At 39.1% G+C, this 23,236-nt stretch overlaps 2 protein-coding genes across 2 annotated transcripts in view; both read right to left on the bottom strand.

Annotated features, from left to right (window-relative positions):
• Window positions 1-363: 363 nt before the first annotated feature.
• On the bottom strand, window positions 364-7,066 carry gins3 (GINS complex subunit 3). Its single transcript, XM_084936380.1, has 3 exons — window positions 6,703-7,066; window positions 5,875-6,108; window positions 364-2,327 (listed from the first exon to the last, which is right to left on the bottom strand). Exons 1-3 carry the CDS (start codon window positions 6,871-6,873, stop codon window positions 2,097-2,099), a joined length of 636 nt encoding a protein of 211 aa, XP_084792506.1. The 5' UTR covers window positions 6,874-7,066; the 3' UTR covers window positions 364-2,096.
• A 6,082-nt stretch (window positions 7,067-13,148) lies between these two features.
• Window positions 13,149-23,236, bottom strand: part of znrf1 (zinc and ring finger 1) — a 64,781-nt gene continuing 54,693 nt past the window's right edge. Inside the window, exons 3-5 of the mRNA XM_084936379.1 lie at window positions 18,624-18,729; window positions 16,029-16,120; window positions 13,149-15,845 (exon numbers count right to left, since the gene is read on the bottom strand). Coding sequence (XP_084792505.1) covers window positions 16,063-16,120; window positions 18,624-18,729 — 164 coding nt within the window. The 3' untranslated portion in view covers window positions 13,149-15,845; window positions 16,029-16,062. The remainder of the gene's footprint in view (window positions 15,846-16,028; window positions 16,121-18,623; window positions 18,730-23,236) is intronic.

The raw sequence follows: 23,236 nt of genomic DNA on the forward strand, positions 1-23,236 counted from the left end.
AGTACTTTTTTCCCACACTGCATCAAATTAAAGTTGATTACGTCGATTAAGCATTATGAGATGGAGGGTGGGTGGTTCCCTATTTTTTATTTTTTTTGCTGGGAGTTTGCAACCCTATTAGTTAGGTTGCTTACTCTTTAAAATACCAGAATAGGGAGGATGGAGTAGGTTTAAGTTTATTAGATTGATCAGTATTGCTGAACTATGAAATATTTTGGGTGCAGTATTTTTTTTTTTTTTTTTTTGCATACAGGTATAACAAAATAGCTTTAGTGTTTGTTTTTTTTGTAACTTGAGTATGAACTTATACAAAAAGCAGCAAGATATTTAAAAAAAACATTTTTATTGATTAAAAAACACACTATATTGGATTCATATCGGTATCGGCAGATATCCAAATTCATATCGTATCGGACATAAAAAAGTGGTATCGTGCCATCTCTAATCTACTGTACAATATAAAGTGCCTTGAGGCGACTGTTGTTGTGATTTGGCGCTGTATAAATAAAATTGAATTGAATTCTGCCAGAGGTTTCTTCCTGTCAAAAGGGAGTTTTTCTTCCCACGGTCGCCTTGCTCATATGAGGTCATCTGATTGTTGAGGTTTTCTCTATATTATTCTATGGTCTTTAGCTTAGAACAGAAAACACCTCACAGCAACTGAATTGAAGTTTCCTCAAATACGCTCAGATACAGGTGTTTTGGCTCACCCTTTGAAGTGCTGTGGGCATAAAAAATTTGAAAGAAATTTTATTACAGGGTCGCATCAAGGTTCTACCCCTAACGGAACAATAAAGTACTTTATTCTGAGAGAGTATACCAATTAGGGCTGGGCCATATCATACCGTTCACAGTAATACCGGTATAATGTTGGGCAACAATAAGAAAATGAAATATCGCGATAGAATATGGGTAAAACGCGCATGCACAGTGCCTTTGTTTTCATACGCACATGGCGGAAAAAGCATGGCGGAGAATGAGAAGGGCGAAAGTGGATCGTTGAATGAAACGGATGAACCAGAATTGGTTTGTAAAAATGCTGCAACTTCAGTGGTGTGGAACTGGTTTAGCTTTCGTCCGTCAGATACACAACAAAGCACTATTTTTGGTAGAGCATGCTAGCAGGCCGTTGTTATTACCGTGTTTTTTGGAAAATACGGCACACTTAAAATCAATCCTTTGATTTTTCTGAAAATTAACAGTGCCTCTTATAATCCCGTGTGCTTCATGTATGAATTCTGGTTGTGTTTACTGACCTCGAAACAATTTTATGTGGTACACGGCGCTCGAAAATCTGTCAAATGTTTTAGTATGACTTGGCTAAGCTACGAACCCGCTCTGCTTGATGGATTGTCGGAGCATTACAGCTATCGTAGGCAGGACCTTCTTGCTGTGCGGCAACAGTGCTAACCACCGTGCCACCATGCTGCCCTTTTTAAGTTTTGTGGATATTATACATGGTTATGCTGAGGATATGTCGGCCAATTTCCACTTGAAATGCCTTTTGGTTAAACTGTCAGCAAAGAATTTGCATTTGCACTGTTAAATTTTCATATAACTTTAATGCACATAAAAAAAACAGCTGCTTGTTTAAGTGAAAACACATTGATGTTTTGTTTTTTTTGCACTAATAAAGTTGTGGAGTTGTTAAGTATTTTGTCTAGTGTCAATTATATCGTTATCGCAAATTTTCAAATGTATATCGTGATAAATATTTTTGGTCATATCGTCCTGCTCTAATACCAATATCACAAGTTTATTAACAGGCCTTTAGATATTAGGATGAATATCTTCATAACGTTGCTTTGATTTTAGATTTTTAAAAATTCAAACCAAAGTAGAAGATATTATAACTCGCCTTGTAATGATTAGAAAGTAGCAAATGTTTTGAATCTTTACTGGTAAAAACAGTCTTTACTTGTGTAAATGTCACAAAGAAGCTTCTTAATGCACACAATGTGACAAATAAATAGAAATGTCTTTATACTCCTTACAGGGTCCACGTCTCAACACTCCCTGCATGGCTCAGGCTGAGGGGAAGAAGCGGTCCGTGGACAAAGACGGCACTAAAAAGAGTCCCTTGCGGGTGAGCAGGGCTAGGGCTGAACATCAGTGATTTTCCTCTTGCGGTAGTTGAGAACCAGGCTGGAGGCGGTGAGCTGCGAGGCCTGCCCCTTCTCCCAGCTCTGGAAGCCATTTAGGCCGCTCTGGCCAGACCTGAATAGAGCCTTCTCCAGACAGTCCAGACGCTCCACGAACACTGACGTGTCCTCGTTGTAGGCGTTCTGGGAGGAGTCCATGGTCCGCCTGAAGCGAGCGATAAATGTCTGGATGGGGGACAGCACGAAAAGTTTAATGTGCAGAAACTCGCCAAGCAGTGAATGTATTTTACATTTTAGGCATGCTTGCAAAGTTTTCAATCAGAGTGACCCAGTTTGTGCAACACAGCTCACCTTTGATAATCATTTTAATGCTAAACTTCAGACATGTAGAATTTCATGTTTTCAACTTTCAGGCAAAACTTCAAAGCTTCAAAAAAAGAAGAAAAAAAAAGAAAAAAAACTTGATCTCAAAAATATTGGCGGTAACATCAGAGTGTGTCTAAACATGGCTCTCCCTGTTGCTGCTACATTGAGTTGTAACATTAAATTAAAAAAGATAAACGATTTTTTTTCAATAACAGTTAATTTGCTTTTTCTATTTCACATTTATAAAAAAAAAACAAAAAAACAAAAACTTCACAGGAAGAACAAAATGAAATTGTGGGTCATCCAAGTATGTCAACATGAGCATTAAGGTTTGTTCCCAGGACATTTTAATTAACATTTTAATTTAACCCGACTTTTGGAATAAACATTTAGTTTACTCCAAAGGCCGGGTTACAGGTCGGGAGGCAGGTGTCACAGCGGTCAGCATTGACCCCAGCCGAGGCCTTTGTGTGGAATTTGCATGTGATTTTGTCACAGGGATGATTAAGTCATTAATTCATTACTAGTATTTCAGAATCAGAATCAGCATACTTATTAATTCCCAAGGAAATAATTTAGGATTCAATATCAGCAAATATCTGAAGTAATGGTATCGATATCAGATAGGACTTGGACAAAGGTGGGTCAGTGCATCTCTAGCACAGAAGGATAGCCACACAAATATATTATAGATCCAGATGTGACAATATAGATCAATACTAACATGTGTGACTCAAACATTGAAAGAATTACTATGTCAACAAGAAACTAAAAAACAAAAACAAAAAAACAACTGTTCTTTTTCTGTCAATCACTATGCCACCAGACTGATTGCCACCTTTAGTTTTCTATTTTTTCAGTCAGAATGCAGTCGTGCATTATTCATAACTGATAACTTTCAACACGACACATTAAGCTATTGTGCTCACATTAAAAATAATCTTACAGCTTCTAACAGTTTGGGTTATGAGAGGCTACAAAGAACTCTGAACATGTGTTTCTGTTTGTGTGTCAGAGTCAGGTTAAAGTGAGTCTGCCTGGTAACAGCAGCACTGTAACACTTCCTGAGATGACTGCACCCCCTAGCTGTGATGAAGAGAGTAACACTGGTTTATCAGTGAATGTGTGTCCTGTGAGCATTTTTAATAAAACGTCTGGGCTGCTGCTTCTGTCAGTCAGCTACACCAGGACAAATCCTCTTTCCTTAAACAAGACTAAAGAGTGCAGTAACACATGCACAAAGTGAAAGACTCACTTTCTAATCTCAGATCTGTTCATTTATGCAACAAATAAATAAATCTCACGTTCAGATTTCTGCTTGAAACAGAAGGTGACATCAGAGCCATCAAACACTGTGACCTCATTACAAAAAAAACTTCATGTCTGGCTTCAGAGAGAACAGTGGTCTGCCCCTGCTGGTCCAGGAACGCATAACATACCATCAGCACGCGTTTGATCTTGGTGTTAATCCAGCAGAAATCCTTTATTTGGAGGGCTTAGCACCTCAGAGGATGAGAAGACTGAAACAGGGCTTAAAACAGAGAAACGTTCTGTGCCTCATCAAGTGGGGAGGAAATCAGATACCACATTTCGTGACTTCTGGACAGTTTTTAATGCACCACTCTGCACCTTTTCTCCATCAAACATTGTACAAATGTCCACGATTAATACATTCCTTTTAAGCCATTTATCACCTTCTGCATTTTATTAACTCACGTGTTTAATCAAAGGGTTCTGCTCGTGTTCAAAAGTTACAAAAATCTGTTTTGGGAGCAATTTTAACAAAACTGTACATTAACCTCTTCATTCAGATTAGCAATTAATCTAGAAAGCTACACATGCATAGCTGAAAAACATCATGCAGGTGTTCCTCAGAGGGAAAACAAAACTGTTGTATCCAAAGTATAACTTTTTAGAAAAATTCAGAAGTATCCAACACAACTGTTTCAAACTTTTCAGTTAATTCCTGTACCCTCAAAGAGGTTTAGGCCATCCAAGGAAACAAGCAGTCATATATTCTTGTTATCTAATAGCTTAAAAAAATGAATAATTGAAGCAAATCTGTAATATCTTCCTGATTGGAAATGGGTTAAAACTGCACAGCTTTCTCTATAAGCATCTGCACAGCTTGCTAAGAAATATGGCCTCGGTCATTTTGGTTAACTACAGAAAAAGTGTTGAAATTGGTTCAGGAGGTAGAGCGAGCTATCTACCAAACAGAGGTTGTTGGTTCCATTCCTGGCTGCTTGAGTCCACATGTTGAAATGTTCTTTGGCAAAGATACTGAACTCTAATTGGTCGATTCCATCGACCGGTGTGTGTGACAGTCAGCATGTTCTCAGTGGCACTGTGTGAATGTGGCTTTTAGTAAAGAGTGCTCCTCTTTGAGTGCTCAGGCATAACAGAAAAGCACTCCATAAGAGTCAGTCCAGTTACCAAATCTGCATGTTATATAATATTTCAGCAGCTGAGTCTGAATAGTCATGATATACACGATAACTATAATTATATACACCCTGAATTTCTATTGGAGGAAGCATTTTTGGTAATAATGGAAGCACTTTAACAGTAAAAGATGGATGGAGTTATTTCAAGCCTGCATGTTAAACTTACATCACACAAGGATCAGTTTACCTGGAAATCATTAAGCAGCATTACTGCCAGCAGCAGTCAGACACCACATTTAGGAGGTTTTAGGAAAACAACATGAATGCTTTAAGATACTCTGAGACCTTCAGACACTTTGATAATAAGACAAGGACAAAAAGGTGTAGCAGGAATGGAAAAGATACAAGAGCCATGCAAAGGCTTCAGTGACAATATGTTTCAAAGGAGATTGCGGTCACGATGACCAAACACAGGCTCCAATTTCTTTTTTTCCTTCTTCCACCTCATAGAAAGTGCAGAAATTATCCTCACTTGCAAAACACGAGTAAATCAAAGAAGTAAGTAGGCTCACTAACAAATTTTATATAAGATCGGCGACACAGCTTAGGTGCCTGGTTTTATGATCAATAAAACCAGGCCAATAGGTCAATAAAAGTGTTTAAAATTTCCCTACAGAATAAATAAAAAAACAAAACAAAGAATGAAAAAAAAAAAAATACCAACAACAGCAGAATTAAGTTCCTAAGAATCTATTCTTCTCAATAATGTTTTTAAGACTTTAGACACTCATACCGTGTCCAGACAGAGGTCTGAAAGATGGTGATACTATTTTCCAGATATCTGATTGGTTTATGGACACCTGTTAATTTCTTAAGTCGAACCTAACATGCTTTGGAGCAGGCACTGCAGGACAGTAAAAGATAAATAAGGATTATTTTGGACTTTCGGTGATGCAGATCTACTCTGGTCTCTCTCATCCTTGATTACCTCCATGTTAACGTTTTTTTTTTTTTTTTACCTGCAGCAAAGTCTGTGCGATCTCAGGATTCTCTGGGCTGTCAAAGTGCAGTATCTGGGATCCCAGGCCATAGTAGTAGGGCCCCATCTTATGGAGGTCCACCACGTTGGGATCAGCATTGAACACGGTCCTCCAACCCTCTCTGTACACCTTAGGAAGCTCCACAGAGACCACTTTCCTCTTCCTCTCGTACAGGCCCTTGGTCAGCCACAGAGGAAGCTCCATCTTTGTACCCTGGGATGAAACAAAAGACAGTGATGGAGTAACAATACCCCGGCTCTCTGGAGCTCTAATAGTGCTACAGGGGTGTGTTTTGGTGTACACCGGATTTTTTAATAAATCCAAGACCTCACATGTACTAAAGCACTGTTCACTTTACTGTAATACCTACAGCAAGGCTTGACGTTACCTGCTCCTTTATGTACTTAGAAATATTGCTTTTCAAATGTAGTTTATTTGTTTAGTAGTAGATTTTTAAGACTAGTACTACCTTCTGGTAGCCGACTGAAGAACACTTGCGATGCTAACTAGCTGAAGCTTAAGCATACAAAAGTTAGAAATTTTGATACTGGTATAGTTGTTCGCGTTTATAAATACGCCGAATTTACACGCGAGTCGTGTCTATCCTTGAACGCTGGAAACTGCTTTTTCGAAGATTCTCCCTTTACAAATACAATGACATAAACAAAAGTATCAAAAATATGAATGAAGTTTAGCGAGATGTAAGTAGCTTTGTGAAAAAGATAAACGGGCGACTCCGGTACTTCTGGTTTACTTGTTTTAACATAAATACATTCGCAATACTTTAACTGTTATGTGTTTACCGACCTCCGGGATGTCCTGCGTGTCACTCGACTTCTCCAGAAAGCCAAGCCGAGGGAAAGTGCACTCTGTCCGGATAGGAAGTCTCTCATGAGAGAGCAAAATATCGTCCAAAGACAGGAAATTCTCCTCCATACCCACCCCAGGCGGCACGGGAAAATACGACTGCGTATCCATTTACGTTTGAATAATCTGTAAAGCGGTCAGTTACAAAAATACTTTTAGTAAAATGTTATTGACGCAACCCAGCTCCGCTATGTTTACAGTCTGTTTTACCTTTGCTGTTTTGGCGCCAGAAAATATGACGCACCAATCAGAGCGGCGCAGAGAGCTCAAGACCAGAGCAATCGATTGCTAGTGAAAATCAAACGAAAATCAGTTATCGATTATTTTTCTCTTCTTTTTTTTGTTTTTTTTTGTTTTTGATTTTTTTTTTTAAACGTGCTGAATTTCATTTTCAAATTATGTAAGGACAAATAACAGGCTTAGCCCTTATTATAATACAAGTTGTTCATTCAAAGAAAAGCATAAAAAAATTTGTCCATAAAAAGCAATCTGTAATTACAATTTCAGCCATTAGAGGTCAGAATGTAACCATTAAAAATGTAAAGTCACCTTGTATCAGGTTGTCAGAATGTTTCGCTGTAATGATTGCAATTGTAATAATTACATCTACAATTGTAAAAAGAAGATAAGTATCTTAAACTATGAATGCCAAGTTAACACTAAGTTTTCTGTGAAGCACACTTAAAAGTGAAATTAGCATACTTCAAACTTGTCTTCCCTCTGACCTTCTTTATATATCTCTTGATGACATTGATGAGTTTATAAAAGAAAAATGGCAGCAAGTCTATTCAGTAATCTTCCTTCTCTCCATTCAGTAAGGGTACCTTCAGTTTGCCTTGGATGTGCATACTGCACACCAAAGTCATGAGTCATGCTAGTATCCACAATAAACATGTGATTATTCAAATGCTCAGAATGTAAAATAAGTCATTAATTTAAATAAAATGCAGCAGTAGTGAATGAAGGTACTATCTTCGATTGTTTGAGCTGAGCCAGCAGGGACTTTTCACTGTGAGAAACAGACTGAAGACCATGTAAATTCCACAAAACATCATCCCCCTCTGTTAGCTGCAGGCTATGATAGACTGAGAACACTGTGTGTCCCATAAACAGGCAATAATAGCTGCAGTTATTATTATTAGTTGGTTTTCTATGGTCCTGTGTTCCATGCATCATGATGCTGAAGTTAAAATCTTCTCCTGAAATCCCTCCATGCATCATGGCCATAATAAGCAGTAGGGATGATCTCAGCACTAACAGGCCTGCAACACTTTATTTGAAGTGGCGCTCATGAGGCATCATAACCACATTATGACCGCAAGCGCTCTAATATTAGAAAAACACGCGAGTGGGATTGAACACTTTGTGCTGAAGTTCATAGCACTTTCCGCTAACACTGCATTAGGCATTGTGACACAATGTGGGTGCTCCAGAAGAAACTCTTGAGTAAAATATGGAATGGAATTCCTGCAAAAAAACCCAAAAAAACTTCTGGTTGATTCGGTGAGCATGTAAACTTTGACAGGTGAAGTATTACTCAAATCAGGAACAGAGTTAAAGTCACAAATAAATAACTTGATGATTTTTGTGTCATTATTATGTAATTTTTGGCTGGGATAAACTTCTGGCATGATATGAATGGTGTTTTGACTCCTAACCAACATGTACCACACACCCAACATAGCTGCAGACCAAGCACACTCCTCCCCAGTGGTGCTCCCTGATGGCAGCTGCCTCGGACAGCATGACAGTGTATCCCCACTACACCGCAAACCTGCCCAGGAATGGCTGCAGGGAAACAGCCTAAAGTCTTTCAGCTGGCCTCCAAACTCCTAATCTGATCCAGAATCTGAAGGGTGCGTGTGAACAAGTCAGATACATGGAGAAGCCCACAACCCACATGACCCAAAGCATCATCTGTCAGTGTCTCAGTGCCAAACTCTTCAGGAACCCTTCAGAGGTCCTGTGTCTACGCAAAGTAACATGATTCTACACAGAATTAACCAAAACGTATTATACAGGAGAGGTGCTTGAACGCAGCATTAAGGTTAGGGTTAAGATTTGCTTTCCAGGCAGTACCATGAAGACATTTTGGTCCTGCAGTTCTGCTGCCGTAAGCTTTTTCAAGCAAACAGGCAAAAATTCCTTAAAACAAGATGGATGTTAACCTAAGCTCACTCCCACCCCTAACCCTGATATAAGTGACCCACACAAACCTGGCAAATGTTAAAAATTTGCCATAAATTCTAAACCCAGTACATCACACTGTATTTTGTCACATGCCGCCTGCGTCTCAGCACTGTGCACAAGATGTCTCTGGTTTTTTACATCTTCTTGCTTCAGTAATTTATATGTGTCTGCATGTGGTTTAGGAAGGACTGTGGTTTGGCATAAAATAACCACTGGTGACCAGCTGAAAGTGACAGCCCAGTATCAGTAATACCCCAATCCAGTGAGTCACAGCCCGGACATCCTGAGGCCCTGAGACATGCTGGCAACTTTCACAAAATGGCATTACTTTACATATGAGTGAGAGCGCACCGGCTGTGAACCTGGAACACATTGATGGACATTATGAAACTGAAAAACAAGATTGAAACTGTATGTTTAATAAATGGAATAAATGTTTAATCAAATGACACTGCTCAAAGCTAAATAAGAAGATGTAAAAGAATCAACCTGATATAAAATGATATAAAATGATATAATCCCCACATGCTGTAGAGGAAACTTTGCTAACATGTGTACATTTGGAAAGGCAACAGAACAAACACCATAAAACTGACATATTTTGTGATGTCTTTATCAAATTTGCAGTTGTTAATGTTGTTCGCACCTTTAGGTAGCGCTGACTTGTTTGTTTACATTTTGAACTGTACATTTCTACTAACTACACACGGCTGCTAATTTGGTTACTAGCAAGGTTTTTTTGTTTGTTTGGTTTTGGCAGGACTTTAGTTATTTATAGAGTCAGTGTAGTTTAGGATCCTGTTGTCAACCTTAAAAATCCCAAAATCCCAGCTCTTTTTACCCCGAGGATAAAAATGCCACCTTCCCAGAAACTGCTGTAAAAATTATTATAAAGTCATATTTTTTCCACTTTAAATGACTCAGTGTTTAAAATTACTTCAGCCTGAAATATACATACCACAAATTAATTACAGTTCTTTTGGGACAGTATGTTTACATAACTCCTCTGATTTTTATTGAACAAAACCCCCCAAAAAGAGAAATTATTTCTATAAAATGCATTTCAAGGATCATTTTTTTTATTAGGTTCTACAATGGGTCAATGATTGAGAGCAACATTGATTTTCATCCACTTTTATTTTTCTGTAATTTTAGACTTTTTTTTGAGTCATACTTTACGCCCTAAGGACAAAAATTGGCAGCTCCCCAAAAACTGCTGTAAAAATATTAGACAGTAATATTTTTCCACTTTTTCCACTCAGTCTTTTAAAACTACTTCAGCCTGAAACATAAATATCAAATATTATTTGTATTTAATCATATGTTGTGTGATTTGAACCCTTTAAAGGCCAGTATGTTTACATAGCTCCACTAATTTTTATCAAAAAAAAACAACAACAACAAACCAAAAGTAATCTCCATAAAATACATTTTAAGGAGCTTATGATCCAATTAATTTTATCAGGTCCTAAGATGGGTCAATGATTGGCAGCATTGATTTTCATGCATTCTTATTTTTTCAACAGTGTCAGAGAAAAAAAAAATCCTAATGAAAATAATGCCACCTTCCCACAAATGGCTGTAAAAGTATTATATAGTAATCATTTTTTCCACTTTAAATGACACAGTAAAACTGCTTCAGCCTGCAATTTAAATATCTAATATTAATTATGTTTTTTGGATTTTAACCCTATAAAGAGGAAGGACTCTAGGAGCTGAGGTGGAGCTGTAAATAGGCAGACATGTAAGCCTCCCACGTGGCGCTGCCAGCTCTTCTCTTTCTGCCCGTGAAAAAATCTTTTATGTGCTGCAACTATCAAAAATAGATTAGTTTAACTTCGCCCAAAATAATCTCATGTAAGGCTCAAAGATGCCCATTTATTTTTCTGTTCACAGGATAAAGTCTGAATATGCATGCATGTTTTGATTGATTTATTGTTTTTCAGGATGTGTTTACGTGTTTAACGCTGTGTAAAAAAGTAGTGCAAAAGTTCACATACCTTTTATTGCTGGGAGGGGGCCACACTAATGTTTCCAAGCTTTCACATATGTTCAAATTTACCTCATTTATTTCCTCTGCAGTGAAACGTCTATATCAGATTGAATCATACGTTTCTGACACAGACTTTACGTGATGAAGACAGAAAGACTCTGACAATCAGTTTGTTGCTCCAGGTTGCATCTAGAAGTGTTTCAGGTGAATCATCCAGCAGCAGATCCATGACTGTCTCCAAAAGGAAGTGAGCAGTATGCAGTTATGCAAACAGCACAGCAGTGGCAAGTTCAGTATGTCGCAGTTTTTAACCTGCAGTGGAACATTTGCCTGACCCATTTAAGGTCTGCTCAAGTGCATATGGACCTGTTTCCATGACTACATACTGGAAGTTGCCTTCTTAAATGAAAAAGCTGTCAAAATATTGCAAGACAAGAAAAGAAAATTTGGTGTACTGATGTATATTACATAATATCACACAAGTACTGTTTTGTTCTGTCATGTCTCACCAGTCAAAGAGTCTGCATGACAAAGTGTCATCACTTTAACAAACTGATGAAGCCTGAGAGGGGCTTTTCTTTCTGTTAATTGCTTTGCGTTGACTTGTGGGCGATCGTGGCTCAAGAGTTGGGAGTTCGCCTTGTAATCGGAAGGTTGCCCGTTCGAGCCCCGGCTTGGACAGTCTCGGTCGTTGTGTCCTTGGGCAAGACACTTCACCCGTTGCCTACTGGTGGTGGTCAGAGGGCCCGGTGGCGCCAGGCAGTCTCGCCTCTGTCAGTGCGCCCCAGGGTGGCTGTGGCTACAACGTCGCTTGCTGTCACCAGTGTGTGAATGGGTGGATGACTGGATGTGTAAAGCGCTTTGGGGTCCTTAGGGACTAGTAAAGCGCTATACAAATACAGGCCATTTGTGTTCATTTTCCTGCTCCTTTCAGATCTTTTTTCATTGTTATTTTTGGTCTTTTGTGTCTTTGCAGCTGTTTTGCAGCTACTAGCGCTCTTTTTGTGTTTCTGTAAAGTCATCTGCTGACATCCTGCACTATGCAACATGCTCAGTATGTTTCCCGCCGTGCATTTGTGTAAATAAACTGTGCTAAGTGTCCTTTTGGGCACACTCGATAGTATGTAAACTGACTTCTTGAGTTATGCTGCCAACAGGAGACCTGTGAATATTTCAACCCATCTTCATTTGAGATACACCAAGAAATTCTTTACAAATTCGAAAAGTATATTAGGTGTAGAAAAAAAATACATATATATTTAAACACTCAGATTATTACCGATGTTAGACTTTGACAGCCTTGATCGGTGTGCAGCACATCTGCATGGAATTGTGGGTTATTTGTTGTCCCGTGCTTGCATGCTCTGATATTCCCTTGATATATAGATTAGCTTTCATTTTGCTTGAGCTTCCTTGTTGTTTTGTGCCTCTTTTTCCATCTTGGGCTTCTTGCAGTGTCTACATGTGTCAATCAGAACTGATTTAAAACATTATTGACACACACATTTGGGCTTGCTGTTTTGAACCACCTCTATGTCCAGGCTGGAAATGAAGGATTTGTCTGTTTTCAGTGGTTTTCATTATCTGGCTATAATTCAGTTCTGGTTTCAAGTAAAGCCCTTGATGCTAATCCTGTGGTATCAGAATATGTAATTTGGGGCTTTTGGAAATTGTTCCTGCAAGTCGTGGCAACTAAAAGAAAAAATGTGACAGACATGAAGTATGTAAAAAGTGTAGTATGTAAATAAACTGTAAACTTTACAACATAGTTAGGTTTAGGGTTTGACTTCTCAGCATGAAATTAGACCTCATAGTGTTGATTTATTGTTAGTTACCAATCCTATCTCATTATTCTTGACCTGCAGGCTTCATGACTCGGGCAGTCTAATGCACAAACAAAGATTTTAAACTCTTACCCCATACTCATTGCCTTTTAAATGTTTTCTCTCTGGAAACTATCAAATGTTAAATGACAGAGTGAAATAGGTTGAAAGCGGATACCTCGCATTCAGTCCTAAAATAACTCCTGGAAGGGGGGGGGGGGGTTGTGTGCTGAACATTTCTGAGTGATGTAAGAGTGTTATCCTGAAGGGATCAGCAACAACACCATGTCCCAGTAAAACACATGCAGGTTGACCATGAAACCCACTTCTCCTGCTGGAGAAGTTGAATCTGGGTCACAGAATGAAAGCTGAAAATGGTCTGTCATCTAGCACAATTTATTCCACCATTTGTTTACAGTAGCTTTGTAAATGCAGTTTGTATGTTGATTCGTAGTAGTCTTCACACATCAGCTCTTGGCATTCTGAAGAGTGAGTAACACCCCACATGACTGGAATATTAAACAAATATTGTTAAATATGAACAAATGAATAAATAAGCCCCGTTCAGCGGCTCCACAGTGGGACTACAGAGTCCTTTTAAGGGTCTGAGTGGCTCACGTCTCCCGTCGCAGACAGCCAGACCTGCTCTAGCAGAAATACAATGTGGGGAACCGACAGTCGCAAAGACCAAGAGGCGCCTTTTCAGTTGCAAGCACACATGCACGAACAGTCATGGATGGATCGTGAGCCAACAGGCCCGCGGGCACAGGCTTGTAAAAAGCCTCCACCAAGGAAGACACAAAGAAACGACAAAAGACTTTAAATGACACGGTCGTCGCTGTTGTCCACCTCTGCTCGTCTTCAGGGTGCTTCTGCGTTTGTTCCTCCATTGTGTCCATTTATTTCTCTACCTGGTCATTTTTTTATTTCTTTAAAATTCTGAGTTTTTTACGTCATTTTAAATTGTTTTAGAAATTCTGATTTTCGTTTGTTTTTCTGGAATTATGAATTTCTTTGATTTAATTGATTATGAATGTCCATGTTGCAGTTTTAAATTATTTAGAGTCAATTTTTGGCTGTTTGGAAGTCATTCTAGTCTCTCAGTAGACATTTTGAGCCCATTTAAAAAAAAATTCTAACTGTTTTGATTCATGTGAGTCATTTTGAGTCATTTCAAATATCTTTGTAACTGTTTAAAATTATTATGTGTCTGTAGTTGTTTTTTCTTGTGTCATTAATCTGTCTCTGGCTGTTTCAGGTCATTTTGAGTCCCTTTGGTAGTTGTGGCTGTTGTTTTGAGTTATTTTTGAATCTTTCTACGTCATTTTCGAATCATTAGTGTCTCTTTGTAGTTGTTTTCAGTCATTTGGTAGCCACTGAAGTTAGTTTAAGTCTCTTTGTAGCAGTTTTAAATCATTTTAAGTCTCTTTGTTGCTGTTTCAAGTCAGTCGAGTCTGTCTGTAGCTGTTTTAGGTAGCTGTGGGTCTCTGATTTGAATCTTTTCAAATTTCTTTGCAGCTGGTTTTAGAATATTTTCAGTTTCTTTTTATTTATTTGTTCCATTTTCAACTCATTTGGGTCTTTTTGAGTATTTTCAAGTCCTCTTATTATTTATTAACAAGAAAAGACAGACTCTGGACCGGGGTTATCTGACTCCTTGGGCCTTGGTGCTGTGCCCAGTGGGCCTGTTCAGAAATCCTTCCATGCAAACAGTCATATGCACAGAGACACTCATTCACACTGGCTCTTGCGCGAGGCTCTCACAAGAAAATGACTAATCATGATCACATGAAAAATCTGGCAGATCTTAAAAGAAAGAACCGAGAGAGGTTACAAGTGAAATTTACAATATGTCATGTCGCTTCTCTGTAGCTGTAAACATCAGCAAAGTAAAGGGAGGACTGCCAGTCGCACACACGGGGAACATGGACAGCTACACTGTAAACATTTCAAAACACACACGGCACTGTCTCAGTCAGCCCTCTACGATAACCTTTCATGCTGCCTCACTCACACACACACACACACACACACACACACACACACACACACACACACACACACACACACAAGGCTTCAGCAAAAGCTACATTGTCACCAGTCCACGCATACACACACCCACATAGTGTACATACACATACCAGGTGAAGCCTGACAGTGGAGCATCCCAAACACACATATCACACAGTAGGAGCATAAACTACATCGCTGGCTCCTTCTGGCCTCCCAGTCAGGACTGCTCCTTTCCACCAAGCCCCCAGTCCCTCTTACCAACCCATACATACAAGACAAGCTGACGTCCCAGTTTGACATTTTTGACTCTTTCTGCCTGCCCAGGTATGCGTGAACCACATCTAAATAGCACTGCGGAGACTTTAAATTAATAATTTGAGTCATATTGGTGAGGAAGAGTGCAGAACTGAGGCAGGAACTATGAGAAAAGAGCACACTGGGAGCCAGTCTGTTATGATAGGACATCACCAAGTTGGCATCCTATTGCGTGAGATAAGAGGCCCACCCACTAATGTACAAGTCTTTTTCTCATAGCGAGCTCCTCCAGCTCAACAATCATCCATTTGCCGGTTTTCTCCTTCTCCTCCTCCTTCCATATCACTGGTTCCCTTCCTTCTTCCTTCCTCCGCTCTGCTTCCACTCCTCTTCCGAGTTAAGGCCATGGGAGGGCTGGACACAAGTAACTGACAAGCCTGAATCCAAAGATGTGATGTAAGGCCTGCGAGGACCTGAGCGTGTCAGGGAAGCAGCTGGCCGCGGTTGAGTCAGAAGGGGAGCTGAGGCCAACTAAGCCCTTTAAGGGACTCTGTTAGTTTGAAGAGGTGCGAAGGATGAAAGGAAGGGTGGTGGGTTCTCAGCAGTATCATCAGCACATGTAAGATGGAGGGAGTGAACGATGGTTCGACAGTTACGCTTTTTTTTTCTTTTGGTTCAGTTCTCAAGGAGTAATTATTTTGGTAGGATGATGGATTCTGTCAGGATACGTAAGTGTTGATCACTTTGATTGTTTCACCAGATTTGGTTACGCCTGTGTCCAGATATCCCCGGCAGGACCACGAGATGTCCTGTAACAGACAAGAAGGTCAAGAAACAGAAAGAGATTTTACTCTTTGGTATGTATGCCTCATTTTCAGTCTGTCCTGATCAAATCCACCATTTAAGCAGCAGTAAAAAGACAACACTGGCTCTTTTGCACACTGTACACACATTTCGTCTGTAATATTTGGCCTTCTGAGTGCGTTTCTTACCTTGAACAGTATTCAGAGTGGGCCCGGTGGTCAGTCAGTCAGAGGGGTGTTCAGGGCAGGACCGATTGATCTCAAACCATGAGTCTATACAGCTGCAGAAACAAACAGAAGGCATGACGCTGCGTCCTGAATGCAGCTGCAAACACAGAGTGAACTTAGTGCGATTACTTGATCTGTGCAGCTGATAAAAATAGAAATTTGATTAAGCGTTGAGAGCTCATAAGAACACAATTGAATTATACTGCAGTCTAAGATGGATTCAATACTACAGAGGGTTGTTGCTAAAGTAACACGTAGGCATGTTGGAAGGCCTCCATATCCTCCCACATTAGCAATACATACACAACATGCAACTTATACTGTAGACGAGACCCAGGGGGGAACACAAGAGCGGCACTAATGTGCATTATTTCTCAACTTGTAACATTTTACATTCTCGCTGTGTTTATGGAAAAGTTTGCAATAAAACACCCTATAAGTCTCTGTGTGGGTGGAAGGACATCTTTTGTTTTAAGCAGCAATTTAAGCACCATAAAGTATAAAATGCTACATTACAAGTAGAAATACATGAGGTGCAACCATCAAAATGTTTTTTAATAACCAAAAAAAGCAGCTGTTTTGCAAAGCAGCTCCAAGCATTTTACCAGGATTTTATATAAGCATGGTACCTTTTAAAAAATTACTACAGTGAAGGAAAAAGATGATTTATGTAACATTTAGGAGCATATGAATTCAACACTTGAAGGGTAACAGCTATAACAGTAACACAGGTATGAATTTTTCAACAAAACACCGTACTTACACCATATTGCTAATATTCACCGTTTTTAACACACGTCACATATAAGCTGGAACTGAAAAACATAATTTGCTGGAAAAACTTGATTTGAGAGAAAAGTAAGTAAAATAAAATAAACGGATATATTGCATTGCTGTCTTAAAATGACTGACTTTTGTTTTCAAAACGATACTTCAGAATCAATGTGGCCCTGTGGAGCTGTGTCCCAGATATATAAATTCAGAGGCTAAAAGTGAAAATTCTGTGAGTAAATGTGCCCCATGTGACATTTTGATCACAATCACAAAGCAAACAGCGCCCATCATCCACAGTATGAATGATGATTACTCTTATTGCGAAACCTTGGGGAGAGTGTTTTTGCTGCTTCTTCTTCGACACAGGACACTACGAGGCAGGGGTGGAGCTAAATGTGAAACTGCACTCTCATTGGCTAACAATTTCTAAGTGATTAGTTGTTGAGCGATGAGCATACCCTGGATGAAACTCCTTTTTATTACTTCTATACAACCAGAAGTCTTTTTGGAACCACAGCAGTCGCCCCCTGCTGGCCAATAAAGAAAAAAAAACGTAGTTAACTTAGTTTACCGCTCTTTTCCTTTAGCTTCAGTTTTGAGACCTGGATATGCCTCTTATATATATATATATATATATATAGTTTCTGTTTTTCATTTGCTACGCTTCAAACATCTGTTGGAGGTATTGGTTGGAAAAAGGCACTATCATCAGAGTGCATCCAGTTGTAAATCCATGACTGCGTAGTCAGCATGCATCATATGGAAAAAAACAGGCTTCCCTGTAAGAAAAGCTAAGATGTTGTTTTACTTGTTTGAATTGTCAGTACCTTATTTATAAAAATCAAAAGTCTTGGCTTTTATGTCTAGAAGCAGGTGAGACTCATTTTTTTGAGCAGCTTACTTACTGACCCGGAGTCTAATGTATACCTCATCCCAGTGCTAGCTTATATAAACTGTGTGAGCACAAGCTAATGTGTGTAAGAAGATGGTAACTGCAGTTCACTTAATGATGTCATTAATAACAATTTTTTTTTTTTCTGGAAGTTATGCTGAGCTGAATTATAAAAGTTTTTAACTCTTAGACACAAGAAAACAATTCAGACATGTAAATTTGGGCTTTAGGGTCTAATGGCTGGCTAATGATGAGTTACAGCCTTGCAGTTATTTACTAAACACACGCAAAAACTTGCAGGCGTTTAGCTTAACTTTATGACAAATGAGCTCAATATAATGTAAAAATTATTAAGGTCATGATGGAGGATGGAGGATATTCTCCTGGGAGGAACAACACAAACAAACAGAGAAAATAAAAGAAACAAAACACGATTCTCAGAACGGTTCTTTACTTTCATTTAGGAGTTGCTCTCTGCTTACACTGCTGGTAGAAAATGTATGGACGGAGTACTTCTCCTGGGTAATATACTATATAGCCACCTTTATTTTGAAAATATAATTCTGATTACATTACGGTGACAAACTCAGTGAACCCGGGACTTTTGGGACTTCTGGGGATCAATAGGCAGTTGCATAAGGCTTTTCCATTTGTATATGGTAATCATCTCAAGCCATCCAGATAATGTGACAGTGATATATCAGTGTTTAGATATGCTATCATTCAATAGTATAATATGAATAACCTTTAAATCAAAGGCAGAGGGCCCGTCCATCATTAAGGAATGCCTTTATTGAGATGCTGTAAGTCGATTTAATTAGAAGAAGTGCAAAATTATATAACGGGCAGTGATTCAAATATGTGTGTGTGTGTGTGTGTGTGTCATTCACCTTTTGTGGTAGATGCAGAGGCACGGCAGTCTGGCTATGGTGTCCCCTTGCTGCAGTTCCTCTAGACATATCACACACTCACCGGCATCCCTCGCCAACACATCATCTGAGGTGGCAGCCGCACACAGACACACAGACACACACACACACACACACACACACACACACACACACACACACAGCAGAAGACGAATCAGTATGCACCAAAAACATTTCAGAGCATATCAAACACAGCAGAGAGCAGTGGGGGGAGCAGATTGGTGCATCGCACACAGCAGACACAGCTTAGTGGTTACCGTTCACTCCGTGCAGCAGTCAACATGCACGAGAAGGAGTTTGGAGATGAATCAGGAGCTTGTAGTCTGTTTCTCCTTGTGGAACTGCATTGATTTCTTCAATCTGCTTAACGAGTGCTGAGATTCTGCTTTCATGCTAATATACAGCGTAACCCAGAACTGCAGAATGGTTCTTTCATCCACAGTGTATGATCATATTCATATTCCCTGAAAACCTGGCTTCACTTTTAGAGTGTTTCTGTCTAACATTAAAGAAACTCTGTGCTGGTTTCTCATAAACAAAAGTAGGGGTGCACTGAATTATTGGACAAATATTAGAACTGTCAAGATTATATTTCCTGTGATGAAAATAAATAAATAACCATAAAAACAAAGTGCCAAAAACTGCAGTTCCTTAAATGGCCACTTGAGGCTTACTCCAAATGATTAAGTGAACCTCATAGACTTTAATGTTAAAATAAACTTTTATATAAATTAAATGGATTATTATCATGGGTATTTATGTAAGCTACAACCTCTGAGCCCAAAAGTAAAGCCAATCCACATGTGGCAAAAAATGTTATTATTCTTATGGACAGCTTAGGCTGGTTGTAACATCAAGTCACTCCTGTTACACACCCAACTTTACGGTCTGGTACAACAAAATACAGCAAAATGTTCCCCTTCAGAAACTGTAGATGGTGATTTCATTTTTTTTTTAAATTTATCTTAGTTTTAAAAAGTTGCTAGTACTAGCCAATAATTCTGCCCTCCACCCCCTGTTTTCAGTTCCATAAACCCAACACGATGCCAAATAGAACTTATTATTGTAAAGGTTTCAAAACCAGTTCATTGTGGTGCATCAATTAGCAACACATATGTCAGCATTTAGAGTGATTCCCCAAAGGAAACAATGATGTAGATTCAAAAAACACTTTAAATGCCAAAAACAACAAAAAGCACAAAATGTAATCCAACATTATGTCCCTGCTAAAGAAAGAAAATCAGAAAACTTTATTTTTTGCCCCCTTGCTTTACAGATATAAATGGTAATCAAAACTGAAAAAATACATTGACTGGCCTTTTTTTTTTACATAAACTATTTCAGCAGCTCTTCAAACAAACATCTAATCAGCCAATCACATGGCAGCATCTCAGTCCACGTAAGCATGTAGACACGGTCAAGATAACCTGCTGTCGATGGTGATGATGAAAGGACGACTAGAGGAAGCAAACCTAAGCCCTTACAAAGTGTTTTTAATTTACTTTAGTTAATACTTTACTTTACTCAGGCTTGGGTGTGTCCTGTGCCCAATGCTACAAGTACAAACACAATCGAATGAAACTGCCGACTCCTCAGCCTACATAAATACGTGTCAGGAGCATTAGTGAACATCAAACATGTGACCGACTGCAGCATAGTAAGTATTTCTGCGACTGCTGATACCCTGAGAATTCGAGTTTACTCAGAATTGAATGAAAGGTCACACTGGTTTGAGCTCCTGTCAGCCAAGAAGAGAAATTTGTGACGGTGGTGGACACTGGCCCCCCAGGACTGAACCAGTAAAGAATGAAGGAAAAAAAACACCACGGTCTGACGGATCTCCTTTTCTGCTGAAGCCGCAGATGTTAGGGCCACAATTTAGCATCAACAGAATGAATCCATGGCCCCACCCTCCCTTATGTCAACTGTCCAGGCCACCGCCGCCACTGCTGCTGCTGCTGGTGTAATGAGGTGGGAAATGTTTTCTTGGCATACTTTGGTCCCCGGAAAATGATCAATCATAGTCTGAATGCCACAGCCTGCAGGAGCATTGCTGCTGACATTGTGCATTTGTATAACAGTAAAATTAAACAATCTATTTTTATATTTTACAGAATGATTTTTCAGCTTAATGTGTTTTATTGTTAAATCTGAGTCTCAAACTAATTTTCTGTGCTCCGTCTTGAAACACTGTCACGTTGTACTTAAAAAGATAAGGTGAGACAGATGAGGTTTTTTTATCCAAAAAACTTAGGAAATCCTGTTTTACACCCCAAAATATTAAGCACAGCAAGCAGCAACATAAATTAAGAGCTTAATTAAGTAGAACAGTTCTCTGATTGGCAAGACTTAGTAGAACAATTTAATAAAAGGAAAAATTTAATATTGATCATGACTTAGACCTCAGAGGATTAACAATATATATATATATATATATATATATATATATATATATATACACACATCTGTCTGGAACATAAAAATCTTTTTAAAAAAAAAAACCTGTAACACCAAAACACCAAAACATTTGGAAAATGTTCCTGCTCTGCCGGTGGCAAAACAAAACCCAGCTCTAACCAGGTTAACCTGCCGGTCCCCCCCCACTAACCAGGTTAACCTGCCGGTCCCCCAGTATCGACCTCTAGCCCTTCCTTGGAACTAGAACCATCACAGTAATATTCACTGTCTTACTGCAGCATGTTAATCTCTTAACATCCACCCACACTGTAAAAAAAATCGTGATAAAACTGTAAAAAACTGTAAAATTCAAATGTAATGCTATGGAAAAATATATAAAATCATTCGTATAAACTTTTTTTACATCAAATAATAATAATTATTATTGTTATTTAGGGCGATCGTGGCTCAAGAGTTGGCAGTTCGCCTTGTAATCAGAAGGTTGCCGGTTCGAGCCCCGGCTCGGACACTCTTGGTCGTTGTGTCCTTGGGCAAGACACTTCACCTATCACCTACTGGTGATGGTCAGAGGGGAGTTATAAAGTGGAATTGTAAAGTGCTTTGAGGGTCTCATAAAGCGCTATATGAATGCAATCCATCATTATTTAAACCAACTGTTAACTGTATATTTCTGTACATTTAGGTATTATTATTCATATTGCCGCATTCATTGACCTTTTTTATAGGTAATTTTATTGTTTAATCACATTAAATTGTTCCTAATTTAATGTTTAAAAGCACTTGAAAAATGCAAAATCCCATGTAAAATTAGGGCAACAAACTTTATTGTCATTACTGAAAATAACCGTATTTTCATGGGAAAGTTATTTTCTGTTATTTTCTGGTATTGTTTTAGCGCCCCAGCTGCTGGAATATTACTGTTTTTTTAGGATTTTTTTTTTTACGGTGCACTTTTTGCCTGTCCAGGACCCATCTTTGGCAAATCTCATAACCAACATATAACAACAAGATGCATACAAGAGATGTGATCCGAGTTCATTAGTAAAGCACAGTATCATTAGATTTGCAGGGATCTGTGCGGAATTTGGACCTGACATTATATTTAAAGTCATAAGGAATTATCCTCTAATCCAATGACCTGTAAAAGTCTTTTAACTGTAAAATAAAGTCACAGATAAGGCCTCATAAATTGTCAGTGGAGGCAGAATTTGAGCCCAGCCATAACCCCATAACCTAATCCTAACCCTAGATAAAGTTTCAGTCACTGTTACGCAACCATACGAACCCACATTAACATTATTCATGTGGAAATGTCACACATCATTGCCTCGAGGCTGGAAAAAACGGCGTTGAGGATTTGCCAAAATGATAGAAGATCCCGTTTTTATCAGTAAAGCGAAAAGAAGGATACTTGATGGGGGCAGACTGTGAGATGGAATAAGAGACAGCATATGCTCAGACTGCAAATCAGCTTAGTTCCTCAACAAACTCCCATAACCCCGCTCCTCTCATCCCTCCCTCCCCTCTTTCTTTCTTTTGAAAAATAGTGTCTCCTGTCCATTGTTCACATCCATCCACCCCCTAAAAACACCCAGGATCGCTCCGAATAAGCACTCTGGATTAAGTGGCAGTAATCTACATCGCGTCTGATAACAATACATCCAGTCCTCCTCTAAGCATCTTGCACATTACTTCTTATTAGCCTGCAAATCAAACCAGGAAAAACTCAGAAATCAATCAACTGCCAAAAAGCCGGCACAGTCCTTTAAGCCACACAGTTTTGCCCGTTTGGAAATGAGTGCAAAGTGTATTAAATTTAAAGTCAACACCTGACCTGAGCTGATAATCAAGTTAAGAGGGTTGTTCAATCGTGTTTGCTTCACCTGTGAAAATGCTTTAAAAAATGAGGTCATCTGGATGAAGCCAGCGCTCTAACTCATCACAGCTCTGCCTCAGCCAGAAGTCTCAGTATTGATCGCAGCTGCAGCTGCAAGGCTTTTAACCATATCAGGCAGCAGCCTGTCACCTCTGTTCTAGCAAACCACCACAGTCCCAGAGAATCTTACAGCTGACTTTAGTGTTAACGTTTAATTCCTTTCGTAATATTGCAACGACATTAATGTGCTGTGACCTTCTCTAATACCAAAGCTTGTACA

Source organism: Perissodus microlepis, chromosome 7, assembly GCF_051167445.1.
Source record: "Perissodus microlepis isolate ML-2025 ecotype Zambia chromosome 7, ASM5116744v1, whole genome shotgun sequence".
Lineage (NCBI taxonomy): Eukaryota > Metazoa > Chordata > Actinopteri > Cichliformes > Cichlidae > Perissodus > Perissodus microlepis.